This window comes from Alligator mississippiensis, chromosome 3 (genome assembly GCF_030867095.1).
Source record: "Alligator mississippiensis isolate rAllMis1 chromosome 3, rAllMis1, whole genome shotgun sequence".
Lineage (NCBI taxonomy): Eukaryota > Metazoa > Chordata > Crocodylia > Alligatoridae > Alligator > Alligator mississippiensis.
This window is the reverse complement of record NC_081826.1, coordinates 181,644,519-181,661,810: the sequence shown is the minus strand read 5'-3', so window position 1 is coordinate 181,661,810 and position 17,292 is coordinate 181,644,519. Positions and strand designations below refer to the sequence as shown.

The window sequence follows — 17,292 nt, the reverse complement described above, 5'->3', positions numbered from 1 at the left end:
TGTAATGCAGTCCATGCAAGGGGGGGGGGGGGGGGGGGGGGAAAATGAACAAAACAAAACAGACAAACAAAAAAAACCCAACCAGTGCTGTAGTGTCTTGCAGTACTTACAGATGGATGGACAACATATGCAGGGGGAAGGAATTGTAAGCTTTGTGATAACTTGATTGATGTGTTTTCACAGAAGCATTAAAAACAGGAGAGAACAGGCATACTGCAGAATCTATCAGTAGTAAAATATGTGAAGTCCTACAGAAGATTGGGAGTGATAAAGTATTTGCTTCGCTGACAATGCAAGTAACATACAAGCAGCATGGGAGCTCATAGTGGATAAATATCCACATATTACTGAATTAGACATGTATCCCACAGGCTAAAACTTGCTTCTTAAGTGACATCATGAAGTTGGACACACTGCAAAAGATATACAGAAGAGCAAAAGAAGTTATAAAACTTGTAAAAGCTACTCATATTGTAGCTGCTGTCTTTAAGAAGCAGCAGGAAGAAAAGAATGCAAAGAATAAAATAGTTTTACTACAAAGTTTGAGTATCACTAGATGGGATGGAGTGGTGATCTCTATTGTTTCTTTGAAAAGTTTACTAAAAAACAAATGAAGATCTTGAAGTACCCAGAAGTGCAAGGAACACTGTACTTGGTGAGGCCATCTTCTGGGTTCAGCTGCAGAACTCCCTGAAGATTTTAAAGCCAATTTTTTTCAGCAATCACTGCTTCTGAATCAGACAGTGCACTTCTGTTAGACATTCTTTACCAAATAGCCCAGGTAAAAAACAGACAAACAAAAAACACCAAAACAAACAAAAAAAACCCACAAACCAACTGTTTTTCAGAATTTAAAGTGCATCTCCACTTACAAGTAAAAAAGAAAGAAAAGTGAAAAACTATTAACAGACGGGAAGAAATTTGGTTTCTCTTGGATCCAAGATTCAAAGGCAGAAATGTTAGTGATGATAGCACCACCACTGCATCACAAAACAAGCAACACTTAAAGATTTGATGTTGGAGAGGTATTTTCAAATGCTGCAGAATATAGAACATCTTCAGGTATTTGGTCCAGGAATGCAGTCTGGGACTACTACCAAGCATATCCTTCCTGAAACATGGTGGCAAGGCCTTTGCACAACAGCCTCCGACTCCTCTTGCCTGCTTCCGATTCCTCCATCTTCTGCAGCACGTGAAAGAAGCTGGTTGATACTCACACCAAAGAAAAACTAATACATGTAAGAGTAGAGAAAAGTTTGTCTCAACCCAGGCAAAACTTCAGGTTTTTAGAAGTCCATGAAAATGATAGAAGTGAAGGCTTAGAAGCAGAAACTGCTGATGGTGATAGCTCAGAAAGCGAGACTAATAGGCAAAAGTTTCATGTAGCAAAATTTGTATTCAACAAGTCTTAGTCCCATGTGTGTGTGTCCCCCCCCCCTTTCAAAACAAAACAAAAAAAAACCCCCAGAAGGCACTTGGCTTTTTTCATCTCCTTGATACCGTGAAGGAGACTAAGTCCAGAATATATAACAACATTCTTTGTTTTACTGTAATGTTGATGGTTTCTTTTATTTTCAACTTTTAGTTTTTGCCAGTTTATGAGAAGAAGGCAAAAATTAGAGATGCTAGGTTCCTTAGAGTTCAGCTTGTAGCTGCATTTGTAACAAAAATTTAACACATTTTAAAGTAAATTCATAATTATGGTCTGAATAAAACTACACTTTTAAAACATGATAATTTTATGAGCAAACCAAGATATAAATTGCATTGTGTATGTTCTTAAAAGTAGCAAAGTGAATTGAGAGCTGTAAAGGGTGCCACGAAAGTAAGTATTACATACATTTCAATTTTTCCCAAAGTTTGTTCCCCCCCACCCCCACCAACAAAAAGAGAGTGGTTTATTTCCATGGCTTCAAAATTTACGTAAATTTTACATCTTTGCTGCTGGTACTAGTTTCCATGATTCCAAATATAGCAGAACCAAGTTTTCCATTTTACCACTGCTTTCTCCCTTCTTTCTTGGCTTCTGGTACAGAAAAGGTGGCAGATGGAAAGTCTTCTTACTTGTAGCTTAACCCAGTTAGTTTACCAGGTTGACAAGTGCTTGTTATTTTTACCATTAAAGCAAAACAATCTAGCTCACATGGCCAACTTGCTTGGCCAAGCTGCAGGTAGGGTGCAATTAAGCTTTTCACTATCCAGTTTCCCTTAGTGAGCACTATTTTGGCCTGGCCTGTTCTCTTTTCCTTTGCAGCAACTTTGCTGTACATCTAGTTGCCTGTTGACTAGTTTGCCAGTTCAAAAACTGGATCTGAAAGACTTTAATCCTACATTAATATACATTAACATATGAGCATTAAAGAAAAAAAAACTCACCATTTTGCTGCATAAATATAAAAGCCACTCCAAGCTTTTAAAGCTCGCAGAGCATTACTATGCAAGCAAAGAGCTTCAAGAATGACTACTCAGGCCACTAGCTCTCTTCATCCCAAGCCACTCCTAAGCATTTACAGGAGATAATAAGTAAAGTAATAGATCTGCTGTGCCAGATTATAATTTAACAAGAAAAAAGTCATACCTGAAACAGTCTTCTGTTTTAAAGACAAGCAGCTTACTTAAGAAGCTTCCATTAAGTTATTTTGCAGCTCTGCTGCTGTTTTGTCACAATAAACAACACAGATCTCAAAAAGGTTAACAAATATAGGGAAAAAGGCAAAATAAGTCCCCTCAGTTATGAGTATTTCTTCCGCATTAAGCTTCCTTGATATTATTTTATTGCCCTGCAACTTGTACAGATTTCCCTACTGTTGATTGCTTGCTAGTTGTAATGGGACACTGTGCACCAGGTGTCCGCAAAGGAAAAAAAAAAAAAAAAAAGTGTAAATTTAACCCATCTGAAGTGGGTATTTGGTGTTGTTCAAATCTCTCTCAAATGTCTCCAAATTTTGTTTCGGGATGAAATGCAATTGGGACTAAAATCCTTATGGAGCATCCCTACACTGGATCTTACTATCATAGTTCTTATTATTAAAACACATTAAAGTAAATAAGTATTCCTTTCTGAAATGGATGCTCTTTACTGGTTAGAATTTATTTTCTGCCTTCAAAGCTTGGCCAGCAGTCAGCTGGAAATCAGAGAGGTAGTCATTTCTCTAAACCAGTTCACCTGCTAGCTGTGCATCATGAAGCAGCTTCTTTTTTTGGAAGACTAGAAAATCTCTTTGAAAAGGAGAAGGAACAACTGATCAAAGGGGCTATATCATAAAAGCAATTACAGGCAGTTCTCCAACTTGCAACAGAACTGGTTCCTGAAAACTACGTCTTAAGTCAAAACGTAACTCAGAACCAATTTTCTCATAAGAAAATGTTATAAATGGGGGATTGTTCCTGAACTAAGGCCCAATATCCTATTCTCACCAAAAACACCCCAGAATTTTGTACTCAATTATAGACGAGTAATATAGCTACATTAATGTATTCATATTGTAAATAGCAATCATTGACTTGGAAGAATTTTTGAGGCAACTTTGCTGGACATTTTGAAGGGTTCTTGGCTGAAGTCTTCTCAGGAATCTTGGCTGCTTTCTTAAAGAAAGTGTCCAAGGAAGTTTGAACAGATGTGCTCCAGGGAGATGGGCAACAGAGTGACGTTGTTTGCTGGTGTGGCATCACATCGGATCAAGTTGTAAAGTAGAAACTGACATCAGGAAATTGAAACACGGTGTCAATTTATAAACATTGTACGTGCAAAACATAAAAGTCGAGGACTGCCGGAACTCACGTGAACAAGCCTGGATTTCCCTGCTCTCATCCTTCAGTTCACTTCCCCACCTCCCTGTCCCATCCCATCCCCCCCCCACAGTAGGTTCTTGCCTGTTCTCTGCTGCAGCTCTGTAGTAAGAGCCAGCCTTATCACTACTAAGGTCTCTTGAGAGCACTGCTGGTAAGCATGGTCCTGCACACCCATAAGTGCAGATATGGAAAAAAAAAAAAAGAGGACAGTGATATCTTCTTGGGGCAACCCTTGCTACATCAAGATCTCTCTCTGGCCTACCCAAGAATGGTGGCAGGAGATATTTGTGGGGCAGGTTCCCCATCTCAGGTTTGGCACAAGTGGAGGAACAGCTGCCGAGTAAAGCCATGTTACTCGGCAACACTCCAGCGAATGCTGCAAAAGCAGGAAAGAGGTGCATCCATCTAAAGGTTACACCAACAGGACAGACAAACCAAAGTATAACCTTCATAGGTGATGGAGTAGCTCCTCAAAGAATCCATTTTAAAAAGCACCAAAACAAGATGATCAGGAACTGTCAGCAGGGATTCACCAAGAGCAAGTCATGCCTTCAAAAGTAAGGCAAAAGGCTCTGTGGAAGAGGGGAGGGGCCAAAAATCAAGAATCAAAAGGTGGGGTGCAAATGCACCTTCCCTGGATCTGCTCTGGTCCTAGGAGATGTACAGGACTAGGAGCAGTGGCCTTGAGCTGCAGCACAAGAAATCAGAGATTAGGAAGGACTGACTTGGAGGGCGGTCAAGCATTGGAACAGGCTACCTAGTGAAGCTGTGGCTTCTCCATCCCTGGAAACTTTCAAGAGCAGGCTAGATAAACATTTGACTGGGATGGTTTAGTCAAGGATGTTACTATTTTAAAGCCAGGAGCTGAACTAAAAACACATACACCAAACCTCCCCCCCCCCCCCCCAAAAAAAAAACAACCAAAAAACCACCTCATGTGGTCCCTTCTACCCCTACATTCCTATGAGGCCGTGACCCTTCAGAGTAGCCCCAATGGTTTGAATTCAGAACTGCAAAAAAGGAAGTCCCACTCCCCAGAGTTAAGGGGGACCTGCAACAATACAAAAACCATCAGATCAGCAGCTTTGGTAAGCATACCTCCTGTGGTGAAAGAAAGCTCAGGTGGCCCCTCTATCCAACCCCACTTTTTCCCCCAGGTAAGAGAAATCCTACAGAGATTGAGAAAATAGAAGTGAGCTGTGACAGTCAATTTCTCACCCTGAGCAACCAAGTGGCCTTAACAATAAGCTTATGAAAACACAAATAAGTTACTGCAAGGTAAGACAGAAAGTGTTTTATAGAGCATCAGCTGCTCTGCAGCAACTACCCTTATCAGAGGGTAACAAAGCCTACTAGAAGTTTAAAAGACAAGCAAACTACTATCAGTTATCAAAAGGAAAAAGCTAGCACAGGCTCTTTCCCCCCTTACCTTTGGGTAAGAATGTGCTGCAAATCCTCATGTCCCAAGGAAGAGAAAAAAGGACAAAGAAGAGTTTCACTACTTCCACCACTCCATTTTAAATTAAAGAAAGCAGCCACATCAGCAGGACCTTTACAATACCTGCTACTGCACCCAGACAATGGATATTAGGTAACATTCCCCATTTAGCCCATTGTTGTTTCAGAGGCAACTTCAACATGTATAGAAAAGCAAAACAACATTATTCAACAACTAGTCCATGTAGCACATCTGTATTGATATACCCGGCTTCATTTGGACATACCTTCCCAGATCACCTTGATGAGGTAAATCGCACCACTCATTTTAAGAGCTAACCCCAGACTGCCAAGTAGTACTCTGGGGGGTCTTTGGAGCCACAAGTACAGCTGCAAATCCACCTTTATGGCAGTCTACTCAAGTCCCTATGACTGCTAACAGATTACAGAAGCCAGACATTTCCTGACCACACTTTTGCTGGAGTATCCTCCTCTACCCCCTTGCCCCAAACAAGGATTAATATTTCCAACTAACTAAGCGGTCTTTAACGTTCTTGCAAAGCCAGGCTAACACTTGACTGGGGGCAAATCTGACCTATTAAAGCTTCTGAATGGTTAAACACACTTAAAAGTGTGATTCTTTCACTGTGAAAGAATAAGAGGTTTTTAAAGGCTTGTGTTCCAATATTGATATCCTTTCCAAAAGAGTAAGGCTATCTAATCTCTCTAAATTCAGAAGTGTTTGAAATGAAAGTATCCTTTCAATATAATGTTAACTAATTTCCATACAGGAGTATGTCAGTGTTTTAGTGAAAGAAAGCCATTTTATAGGTGCCTGTTTCTCTAAAGATCTTTCTCTGGGTTGTGTTACATCTGACGATTTGCCACTTACTAGACCGAATTCCAAACAATATGCTTGGACTTCCAAACACCAGATACTGTGTAAAAAGGAGGTTCAAATGCAAATTCAGGACTGCTAATTATTCGCCTCAAGGAGCATACTTACAACAGTTTTAAGAATTTACATGGTGAGAATATGGTCTTCAGAACACAAAATGTCAATGGGAGGAACAGAAGGCTACTAAGCTTACAAGTTAGCTGGAAAAAAAAATGCTGAGTATTTTGTCACCATTTAGCAGCACCAGAAGCTGTAAAAACGTATTAGAAGAAACTGGAAGACAAAACAGCAAGGGAGGCACAAGATAGTACGAGGCTCTCTCTGCAGAGCCCCCCATGGTTCAGTGGTAGAATCCTTATCTGGACAGGAGACCCAGGTTCAATTCCTGGATGCACAGTCATGCACCAAACATCTGAACCCGGTCTGGCCTTTGGATTCTGTCTCAGTGGATGGAAGGTCTGGGAAGCCTCCACTCCTCCAAAAAAAAAAAATCCTGCCTAGGCATATGCAAAAATTTGGGTGACCTCTCATGGATACACCATGATTGCAAGGATCAGTGGTTGCCAAACTTTCTCTGCATACACAGCACCTGAGGAAGTGGTCTCCAACCTTTAAGTAGGAGATCACCTTTGACATTTAAAAGCAACCCAAGATCTACTGTGCACCACAGCCCCTCCCCCCTGCCTTGCCGGCAGGTCTGTGGAGAGGAAAGGGGAGGTGAGCCAGATAGAGCCAGAGGGAGAAAAATTTGGGGGCACACCTCCCCAGCAGGTAAATCCCACCTAGCCAGGGCCCCACTCAACCTGCCCCTGCAGCACTGTCCCTCACTGCAGGGGCCTTGATCTAGCCCCCCCGCCACTTCCCTTCCCCATGGACTGACCTGCTGGGCTGGGGCACGCACATACATGCACATGGGCACTCAGTCCCCCCACCTCAGCCTCAGATCAACTCCAAGATCTACTACAGGAGACTGAGATCTACTGGTGGATTGAGATCCACTAGTGGGCAACCACTGACCGAAAAAAGGAACACACACTCTGCATTAATTTACTCTAGACTAGAACAGAGACAAATCCAGCTGAATTCTACACCTGGACCTTGAGGAAACATTTCCTGTCAAGTTCTATTGAACTTTGATCCAAGTTCCCCCTTCCCATTGTATTTAAGCCACTATATCCTGAGCCATCACATTTAGAGGTACAAGAAATTGCTCTCAGGCTCCTAGAAGCAAAATGCAACAAGTGATATTCACACAATTGGGCAGGGGGGACAAAACAAGCAACAAAAAACTACTCAAATCTACTTAAAAAAAAAAAATTAAGTTGTGTACAGCAATGCAAGCATATCTGTGCAATATGCAACCAAAACCCCTCTTTTTGTTATTATTGTTGTTGTTGTTGTTGTTATTGTTATTATAAGGCTATGGATAGGAGATACTGCCAGGCCCTTCTCCCCCGGGAGGCAGAGGGTAGATCACAGTCTCCCTCCAGGCCAGAGGAGGACTCTGGGACCTCCTGCTGTGTCCAGCCAGGGGCATGGACCAAGGTGGTCAAGGGCCCTAAGGCCCGCCGCACCAAGGCCCCTCCCCCACCAGAACTGAGCAACAGGTACGCACCTCTTGCTGCCCCAGCAGAGCCTGCTGAGTTGCCGGCCCCCACAGGCAACATGGGCCTAACTGCAACTCCCGCCCCTGCTCTCCCCAAGACAAAACGTAAGGTGTTTGTTGTGGGAGACTCCCTCCTGAGGGGGACGGAGGGGCCAATCTGCCACCCTGACCCCTTAGCCCAGCAAGTCTGCTGCTTCCCAGGGGCCTGCATCCGGGACATTGCAGAGAGGATCCCCAAGCTCCTCAAACCCACAGACCACTATCCCATGCTCCTTATTCATGTGGGCACCAATGACACGGCTCGGAGCACTCCCAGCCAGGTCACGAGGCGCTACAGGGATTTGGGAGCGGGGCTTAACGGTCTGGGGGCACAGGTGGTGTTCTCGTCGATCCTCCCAGTCTCAGGCTATGGGCTGAGAAGGGACAGGAGGATCTATGTGGTCAACCAAAGACTGCGGCGCTGGTGTCGTAAGGAAGGCTTTGGCTTTCATGACCACAGCCCGCTCTTTGGTGAGAGAGGCAGCGAGCTGCTGGGAAGAGATGGTCTCCACCTCTCTCCCCTAGGGAGGAGGCTCTTCTCAGCCAGACTGGCTGACCTGCTCCACCGGGCTTTAAACTAAGCCCGCTGAGGGACGGGGGGGGACTACCGCCACTGCTGGCCCGCTGAACAATCCTTGCAAAGCCAGCGGATCACGGCACTCAAGGGAGCCCACCCCAGCCCCAGCCCTAGTAAAATCTGTGGGCAAGGAAGGAGCCCCCCAGGGGGCACTTGCCTGCCTGTACACAAATGCCAGGAGCTTGGGGAATAAGCAGGAGGAGCTCATCCTCCTGCTCAGTGCAAGCAATTATGATGTCATAGGGATCACGGAGACCTGGTGGGACTCCACCCATGACTGGACCACGGGGATAGATGGCTATACCCTGTACAGGAGGGATCGTGTAGAGAAAAGGGGCGGGGGTGTAGCTCTCTATGTTAAGGAAAGCTATGCGTCCCTGCAAGCCGATATTGGCGACCAGGGTGGACGGCTGGAGACCCCCTGGGTTATAATCCGTGGGGAACATGGCACAGGGGACACAATGGTGGGAGTCTATTACAGACCTCCCACCCAAAGTCCTGAGCTAGACCAGGAGTTTGCCCAGGAACTGGCTGAGGCAGCTTGCTCCAGGATCATGGTTGTCATGGGTGACTTCAATTACCCAGACATCTCGTGGGAGGATCGCTCAGCAAAATCTGAGAGGTCGCAGAGCTTCTTCTCGTGCGTGGATGACCTCTACCTGACTCAAGAAGTCTATGGGCCAACGAGAGGCAAAGCGCTGCTCGACCTGGTGCTGGCTACTGGGGAGGACCTAGTCGGCGACCTAGTGATCGATGGGAAGCTGGGTGACAGCGACCACGAGCTGATCACCTTCACCATCCGCCGAAAAGCTGGCAAGTCAGTCAGCAACACGCAAGTCCTTGACTTCAGGAAAGCCGACTTTGACAAGCTCAGGAGGCTTGTCAGTGAGGCCCTAAGGGACTGTGACCACAGGGAGAGGGGAGTTCAAGAAGAGTGGTTGCTCCTCAAGGGAGCGATCTTCAATGCACAAACTAAGTCTATTCCATCTTGGAGGAAAGGCAGCAAGAGGGCACAGCAGCCCCCCTGGCTCTCCAAGGACCTAGCAGACCTCCTGAGGCTTAAAAGAAAGGCCTACAAAGGATGGGAGTCACCTCCAAGGAGGATTATTCTGCATTGGTCTAGTCCTGTAGGGAGCAGACCAGGAAAGCCAAGGCTGCAACTGAACTCCAGCTAGCTTTGAGCATCAAGGACAATAAAAAGTCCTTTTTCAGATATGTGGGGAGCCGGAGGAAAAGCAGGGGCAACATTGGACCCCTGCTGAACCAGATGGGGCAACTGACAACTGACGCCCAGGAAAAAGCCAACCTATTAAATAGGTACTTTGCGTCGGTCTTTCATCAGCCCCATGGGACGCCCGTGCCCGCTACAGGGCCGGGAAGTCCGGGTGAGGGTGATCCCCTGCCCTCCATTAATGCTGACTTCGTGAAGGAACATCTTGAGAAGCTGGATACCTTCAAGTCAGCCGGCCCTGACAATCTTCACCCCAGGGTACTCAAGGAGCTGGCGAGCATCATAGCCCAGCCTCTAGCGCGGATCTTTGAAAACTCTTGGCGCTCCGGTGTAGTGCCCGAAGACTGGAAGAAGGCCAATGTGGTGCCTATCTTCAAGAAAGGGAGGAAAGTGGATCCAGCTAACTATAGGCCCATCAGCCTGACTTCTATCCCGGGGAAGATCTTAGAAAAGTTTATTAAGGAGGCCATCCTTAATGGACTGGCCGACGCCAACATCTTAAGGGATAGCCAACACGGGTTTGTTGCGGGTAGGTCTTGCTTGACCAATCTCATTTCCTTCTACGACCAGGTGACCTATCACCTGGACAAGGGAGATGAGATTGATGTCATATATCTTGACTTCAAAAAAGCCTTCGATCTGGTGTCCCATGATCGTCTCTTGGAGAAACTGGCCAATTGTTGCCTTGGGTCCCCCATGATCCACTGGCTGGAAAATTGGCTCCGGGGTCGGACCCAGAGGGTAGTAATTGATAGAAGTCACTCATCGTGGTGTCCTGTGACCAGTGGGGTCCCCCAGGGCTCTGTCCTTGGACCCATACTGTTCAACATCTTCATTAATGATGTGGACACTGGAGTCAGAAGCAGACTGGCCAAGTTTGCTGATGATACCAAACTTTGGGGCAAAGCATCTACACCAGAAGACAGGCGGATGATCCAGGCTGACCTGGACAGGCTCAGCAAGTGGGTGGACGAGAATCTGATGGTGTTCAATGCCGATAAATGCAAGGTTCTCCACCTTGGGAAGAAAAACCCGCAGCATCCTTATAGGCTCGGCAGTGCTATGTTGGCTAGCACTAAGGAAGAAAGAGACTTAGGGGTCATCATTGACCACAAGATGAACATGAGCCTGCAATGCGATGCTGCGGCTAGTAAAGCGACCAGAACGCTGGCTTGCATCCATAGATGCTTCTAAAGCAAATCCCGGGACGTCATTCTCCCCCTGTACTCGGCCTTAGTGAGGCCGCAGCTGGAGTACTGCGTCCAGTTTTGGGCTCCACAATTCAAAAAGGATGTGAAGAAGCTTGAGAGAGTCCAGAGAAGAGCCACGCGCATGATCAGAGGTCAGGGAAGCAGACCCTACAATGACAGGCTGAGAGCCCTGGGGCTCTTTAGCCTGGAAAAGCGCAGGCTCAGGGGTGATCTGATGGCCACCTACAAGTTTATCAGGGGTGACCACCAGTATCTGGGGGAACGTTTGTTCACCAGAGCGCCCCAAGGGATGACAAGGATGAATGGTCACAAACTACTACAAGATCGTTTCAGGCTGGACATAAGGAAGAATTTCTTTACTGTCCGAGCCCCCAAGGTCTGGAACAGCCTGCCACCGGAGGTTGTTCAAGCGCCTTCATTGAACACCTTCAAGATGAAACTGGATGCTTATCTTGCTGGGATCCTATGACCCCAGCTGACGTCCTGCCCTTTGGTCGGGGGGCTGGACTCGATCTTCCGAGGTCCCTTCCAGCCCTAATGTCTATGAAATCTATGAAATCTTTAAAGCAGCATCATAAAGTTCCCTCAACTTTTAGGGATCCTTGTATCCGTTGCTATGGTAATATTCGTTCCTGATCTTGAAAGACAACAAAAAAAGGATCGCTCACATCCAAAATTTTACAACTGCTTAAAATTTGCATGTTGCAAGGCAGTTGTGGTGAACTGTAAAACACAGGAAACAGATGGCTTAAATATAAAGTTAGATTTTTTATTTATTTTTTTTCTTATTTAAAAAGAAGAACCCACAAAAAATTATTTTCAAAACATCAGACTCAGCTTTCAAAAAAAAAAATAAAAATAAAAATAAAAATCTTAAGATCCCAAGACTCCCATAAGAGCCAGGTCCTACCTTTCTGGAAGGGGTTATTCCCCTCCCTGCTACCCGTTCATCAGCTGCGATTCATCTCCTGCAAATCGGATGCTGGAAAGGCTTCAAACTTTCTCCAGCAATCCCCCTTATCACCGGGTGCAACTGAAGCCCGATACCTGTTGCAGGACATGCGGTGGAAGCGAACAGCTCAGCCCGCTTCAGAGAGAAAAGGGACATTCTTGGAGGAAAGGGGTAGGGGAGAGAGGGGCTCGGCCTCAGCACTTCCTAAACCTCAGACGCTGGAGGCTGCCAGCGAGACGAGCGGGGAGAATCGGGGAAACCCGCCCTACCCAGTCCGCTCCCCTTCCAGCATCTGCTCCCGGCCGCTGCGGGACCCCGGCGGCCGGGCAGGTCTCAACCCGCTCCGTGCCCTGGGGAGCCGGGGCCACCTCCCTCCCCGTGAGGGAGGCAGCTCCGACCCCGAGGACGGCTCCTCCCGCAGCTCCTCCTGCGGCCGCCGCGTCCCGAACACAGCCGGTGCGGCCGGTCCTTCGCCACCGACAAACTTTCCCTGCGCCGCCCGGACCCCGCCCCAACTCCCCCCGGGGAGGCAGCTGCCATGGTTACCGCGGGGCCCCGACGCCGCTCACCTCCTCGCCGGCGCCGCTCGCCGGAGCTCCCGCGCCGCTCGCCATGTTCCCGCGCCGCCAGCAGCTGCTCCCGGCCGCCCCGCGCCGCACACTTCCGACGCCAGCTCCGCGAGCGCCGGCCCCGCCCACTTCGGATAAGCCACGCCCCCTCCCCCACACGCGAGCTGGGCCCAGCAAAGCGGAGCGACGGCTTCTTTCTTTTGAGTCGTCATTTGCATGGCAGGCTCCGCCCCCCGCCCGGGAGGGACAGTGAACCCAGCCTTTACAGGACCACCTACATTTGCCTATCAGGCTCCGCCCACGAGCGCAGGAGCCGGTCTCGAGAAGAACAGCCTGCTCCTGTTAGGCCACGCCCTACCCACATCCTCCCTGCGCACCCCGAAAGAGCAGCTGAGGGCAGGAGAGCGCTTGGGGGGGCCCGCTGCAGTGACACGGAGGGATAAATAAAAATTAACGAAGCGAGCCCCACCAAACTGTGCTTCCAATTCTGGGAGAGGGGAAATCCAACCCCTCCTGGTAGGCAGGCTTGCATAGGGAGTGCCCAAAAGATTCGTAATTGTTTGTGAACAAGACCCATTTCCCCCTGGGCCAGAAGCTGACATGCTCATTCCCTAGTCCGCGCTTGTGGCAGAAGAGCAAAGTGAACTAATCGTTTTATTCACTGCGAAGTGTAATTCTCCAAGCCCTGCGGTGGGTTTGTAGAGAGGCCTCCCCAGCAGCACACAGTAATCTCTGGGTTCTGCCCACCCTCCACCCACCAGTCAGTCATTTCACCTCCCCATAGAGCAGTGAAGAAATCAGCAGTGACTGAAGAAGCAAGGACACAGAAGCGGTCACATCTTGGAGCCCACAAAGTTACACTAATTAACAGCAAAAAACAAAATCCAAAAACAAAGTCTGCTCAAGTCCTGCCTGCTTGCTGTGTGTGCATTTCCCTGTGAAGGATGCCAACCATTAGGCTGGTCAGCTTCTCAGGGCAGGTAGTCTTATGTAAAGTTCAAATGACAGGTCATATAGGAAGGTTTGGATAGGGATGATCCTGCCTCTGGCAGGGGCTTGGACTAGATAAGCTTGGAGGTCCCTTTACAGCTCAACTCCGCTCCTCCATCACCTCACATCCATCTTGGCCTTCTGATTCTATGACTAGTCAGGTTGCAGCAAGGACACCTGCTTTTGGAGCTTTTTATTTTAGTGGGAATGTCTGCTTAAAATGAGAGAGAGAGAGAATCTCTTGGAGGGTAAAAGCCTGTCCTGTCTGTCCACCTCTCTCCTCCACAACAAGGAAAGTTTGGCTTTCCAGTGTCTGAGAGAACAGCAACCCTAAGCAAGGCTCTGCCACACTGCAACACAGGCAGGATTCAGGGGTTTTTTGTTCTGCAAAAGGGTTATAGTCCAGTTTACTAGTTACAGACACATCTCACTGCAGTGCAAATCCCAAAGTCCTTGTTCAAATTCCAAATGCTGCAATGAGTTCAATGAGACTCACACAAGTGCAAAGTTGCCAGCTCTAGCAAGTACTGCAAGATTCTCTCAAAGTCAAGTCTCTCCATGCCAGACAATTATGTGGGAAGCTCTGTTCCTTTTCTTAAAAACCAGCAAGCTCCTGATTTGTACCTGCAGCCACTGTGATGTGCACCCCACTAGCAAGAGACAAATAAGGCAAGAGAGTGGGTTTTCTTAAATGCTTTTGTGATCCAAATATAGTTTTGAATGTTTGGGACTGGCACTATGGGAGGTCAGAGTACAAATAGGTCCACTTAAGGCCTGGGGCCCTCTTCACCCTCATATTCTATACCTGTCCCAAGATGTTCTATACCCAAGTGCAGATTTACTAAATCAGAGCACTAATCTAATCTCCCCTCAATACCCCCTGAGAGCAGAAAAGGTTCAACACACTGTGAACTCAGTCCTTAGGCAATAAGAAGTAGAAAAAAAAAGACCAGCTTCTCTGTGGGCTAGGAGCAGGACAATCCTAGGTAAAGCAAGATCAAAAATATGCCGAAACAGAAGTATAGCCCTAAAGCCACTCGCCTCTCTCACCCAGTAAGAACTTCAGTACTTTGCCTTATGTGGTCCTGGGTACAACTGTAAGCTACATCTAACTGGAGGGCCTGGTGGCAAAGTGGTAGGGTAGTTCCTATAAAATAGCACAATGTTGCAGCCTCCAGAGTAAGGCAAGTATAGGGCATCTTAAAACCCTAGCCCCCACTGCTTTGTGAGTAGTCAGTCCTTGGTTGGAGAAAGGATAGTGGGCATCACCCTAACAGAAGTGCACCCTCACTGAGGCATTAAACAGTCAACAGAAGTTCTTACCTGTTGTTCTCTGGCTGGTTGTAGCTACTGCCATTGAGGCACTGAACATCTATACTCAGTCTGGCCTTTGGATTCTGTTTCAATGGTCTAAAGGAGCAATTTGCAACCTTTTATTTGCAGACCCCCTACAAAATGTTGAATGGAGCTGCAGCCCACTTTGGATTGTAAGCATAGGTATTCACATACTTTGATTCACTGTAGTCATCTTTTGCAGACCTCTTCCCGCACCCAAGACAGTCTGCAGGCCACAAGTTGAAAACCACTGGTCTAAAGTGGGGGAATGGTACGTCTAGGGCAGCCTCCACTCCTCTATACTCTTGCATAGATGTATATGTCAAAGGTCTTCATACAAGCAAGTGCATCAGGCACCTGATTAGACCTCTTACATGTACACCATGACAGTTGCCAACTTCGCCTTGTCAATTATTTAGCTCTCAGGTTATAATTAGAACTGATGGGCTAAGAATTCAAAAACAAGTTTAATTAAAAAGGAGAGTTTTTCCCCCCTGCACAAAGATTCACAGAACATCTATTTTGCAAATAGATGCAGCATGTGTGACTGTTCTTAAATTAGCTTTCATTAAACTAATGAGACACACAACAGTGTGACAAACTGCTCAAGGATCAGGATCCTCAGCTTGCCCATACAGCTATTTCAATACAGCCTCATCAGAGTCCAATGGGATAAACATAGTTCAGGTGGGCCCCCAAGGCCTGCAATGGTACCCCCTGACTTCAGTGTCTATAAAACCTCACCTTGTGCTTTCTGCCCATATAGTGGTGTGAAAGGTAAACTAGCAAGCTAACAGCCTGCTGCTTTCCTATATTGATAGGAAAACTTTACCTAGGAGCAAACTACTTCAATGAATGCCAGTATAGTTCTCTAAGACAGATTCGGGGGGTGGGGGGGGAAAATACGATTTTTTTTATTCTACTGATGCAGGTACATTCACATCTTCCAGCTGACTCAGAATGCACTAATAGACAGGACTCTACTAGCTCCACCTAAACTTGTTTTACCCATTCCCATGTTTACTACATTGTAAGGAATAACTAATGTTAAAGCTACAATTAGACAATTATTTCCTGATCTCCTTTAAGCTCCCCTTTCCACACACACACATACACACACATACACACACAATAAAGACTCCTTTGCATTCCCTGGGTTATGCAAGAGCCATTTCCCCTAGAGCGCAAGTTACATTTTGGAAGGCATTTTGAACAGAATGTTCCTAATGCTGCATCACACAGTACAAAGGTTGGTCATACACAATAAAAGGGATTCAGTCACTCAGATACTATAAGCCACACACTTATGCATATGCTTACCCTTAAATCACTTAAAAAACAGTTCCACTGAAGCCAAATTTGCAAGAACATATGTTAACCCAAATTCTACAAGTAGAATAGCACATCTTAAATTTTTCAAGAAGTTCTTTGGTCCCATCTGTCTATAGGCACTCTTAGATCTCACTATCTTCAACCAAGCCAAAAAGGGCAATGGATGGTAAAGCCAGGCCTTATAAAACAAGGACTAGGAATTGCTTGGTACCCCATGATATTTTCTTGTCTAAGAATCACTAAAAAAGGGTACAGATGGAGCAAGGCAGAAGCATTTGATTATCACTTAGGGTTAGGCCAGAGTTCAAAACTAAAATTGGCTAGTGTTCCCGTGAATAGTACTTCCAAGGCCTTGACTTAATAAATCCTTCACAGAGTTTCTTGACCCCTTAAGTTCATAGATACAGCCTTGCGACTAATTTTGGAAGAGATAGAGGGTCAGGTAGTCAATGTTCTCTGATCAGGACAAGCAGAGGCTCCTCAGACATCGCACTAGCAAACATGATGCACAACTCTAGATACAAACCCCAAATTCCTGCTTCAATTACCAACACCAAAGTATACCATAGAGCAGAGGTCGGCAGCATTTTTGGGCAAAGTGCCAAAAACACCCACAGCCTTGACTTGTAACATGTTGACATACCAAGGGCCGACTGTGGGAGAGCCATGAGTGACCTGTTCCTTGTGGTGGCAGCACAACCCCAACTGTTTCCCCACTCTCCACCCCAAGACACATCTGTCAAAAACTATATGCCTTTGCATACTATGATCTGGCATCTGTGCCAGGGCTTGCCTACCCCTGGCCATAGAGAAAGGTATGTGTGCTTTCCATAGAAGTACTGTTACAGATTTTAACCAGCCACTAAAGAGAGAACAAGAGACTAAAGTGGGATATATATTGCATCAGACTGCAAGAAGTCATATTCTTGTATGACTAGATGGAATCTACAACAGAAGCAATTCAAAATCCTCACTCCCCCCCCAACCAAAACAGGAATGTCCAAGAATGATGCAACAAGGCACTCTCGGTCTCTCAAAGCCCCACTTTTTAATGTTTAACTAAATTATTAACACTTACTTTAATCCACTTGAGGCAGAGAGGATTTTCGAGCCAGCTATGATGCCCATTCGTTTATCACAGGTTAACATTATTATACAAAAAGGATTGTAAAAAAAGTCATAAAATAACCAGATCAGATAAATTAGTTCTGGAACTTTGTTCCAAGAATTATAAATTCCAGTTTAATGATTTTAAAAAAAAAACCCTTTAAAACTCCATAACACAAAAGATTTAAGCCTTTCTACCCACTACTCTCAGCACAG

At 46.3% G+C, this 17,292-nt stretch overlaps 1 protein-coding gene across 2 annotated transcripts in view; it reads right to left on the bottom strand.

Annotated features, from left to right (window-relative positions):
- TTC39B (tetratricopeptide repeat domain 39B) overlaps nucleotides 1–17,066 on the bottom strand; it is a 131,788-nt gene extending 114,722 nt beyond the window's left edge. Inside the window, exon 1 of one of the 2 annotated variants that reach the window (XM_059724707.1) lies at nucleotides 17,048–17,066. Coding sequence is in view for 1 of the 2 variants with exons in the window: in XM_006270845.4 (XP_006270907.2) it covers nucleotides 12,313–12,357 (45 nt within the window). In the remaining variant the exon portion in view is untranslated. Of the gene's footprint in view, nucleotides 1–12,312; nucleotides 12,419–17,047 lie in introns of those variants that run through there. The other variant, XM_006270845.4, reaches the window with a different exon arrangement.
- Between the last annotated feature and the right edge of the window lie 226 nt (nucleotides 17,067–17,292).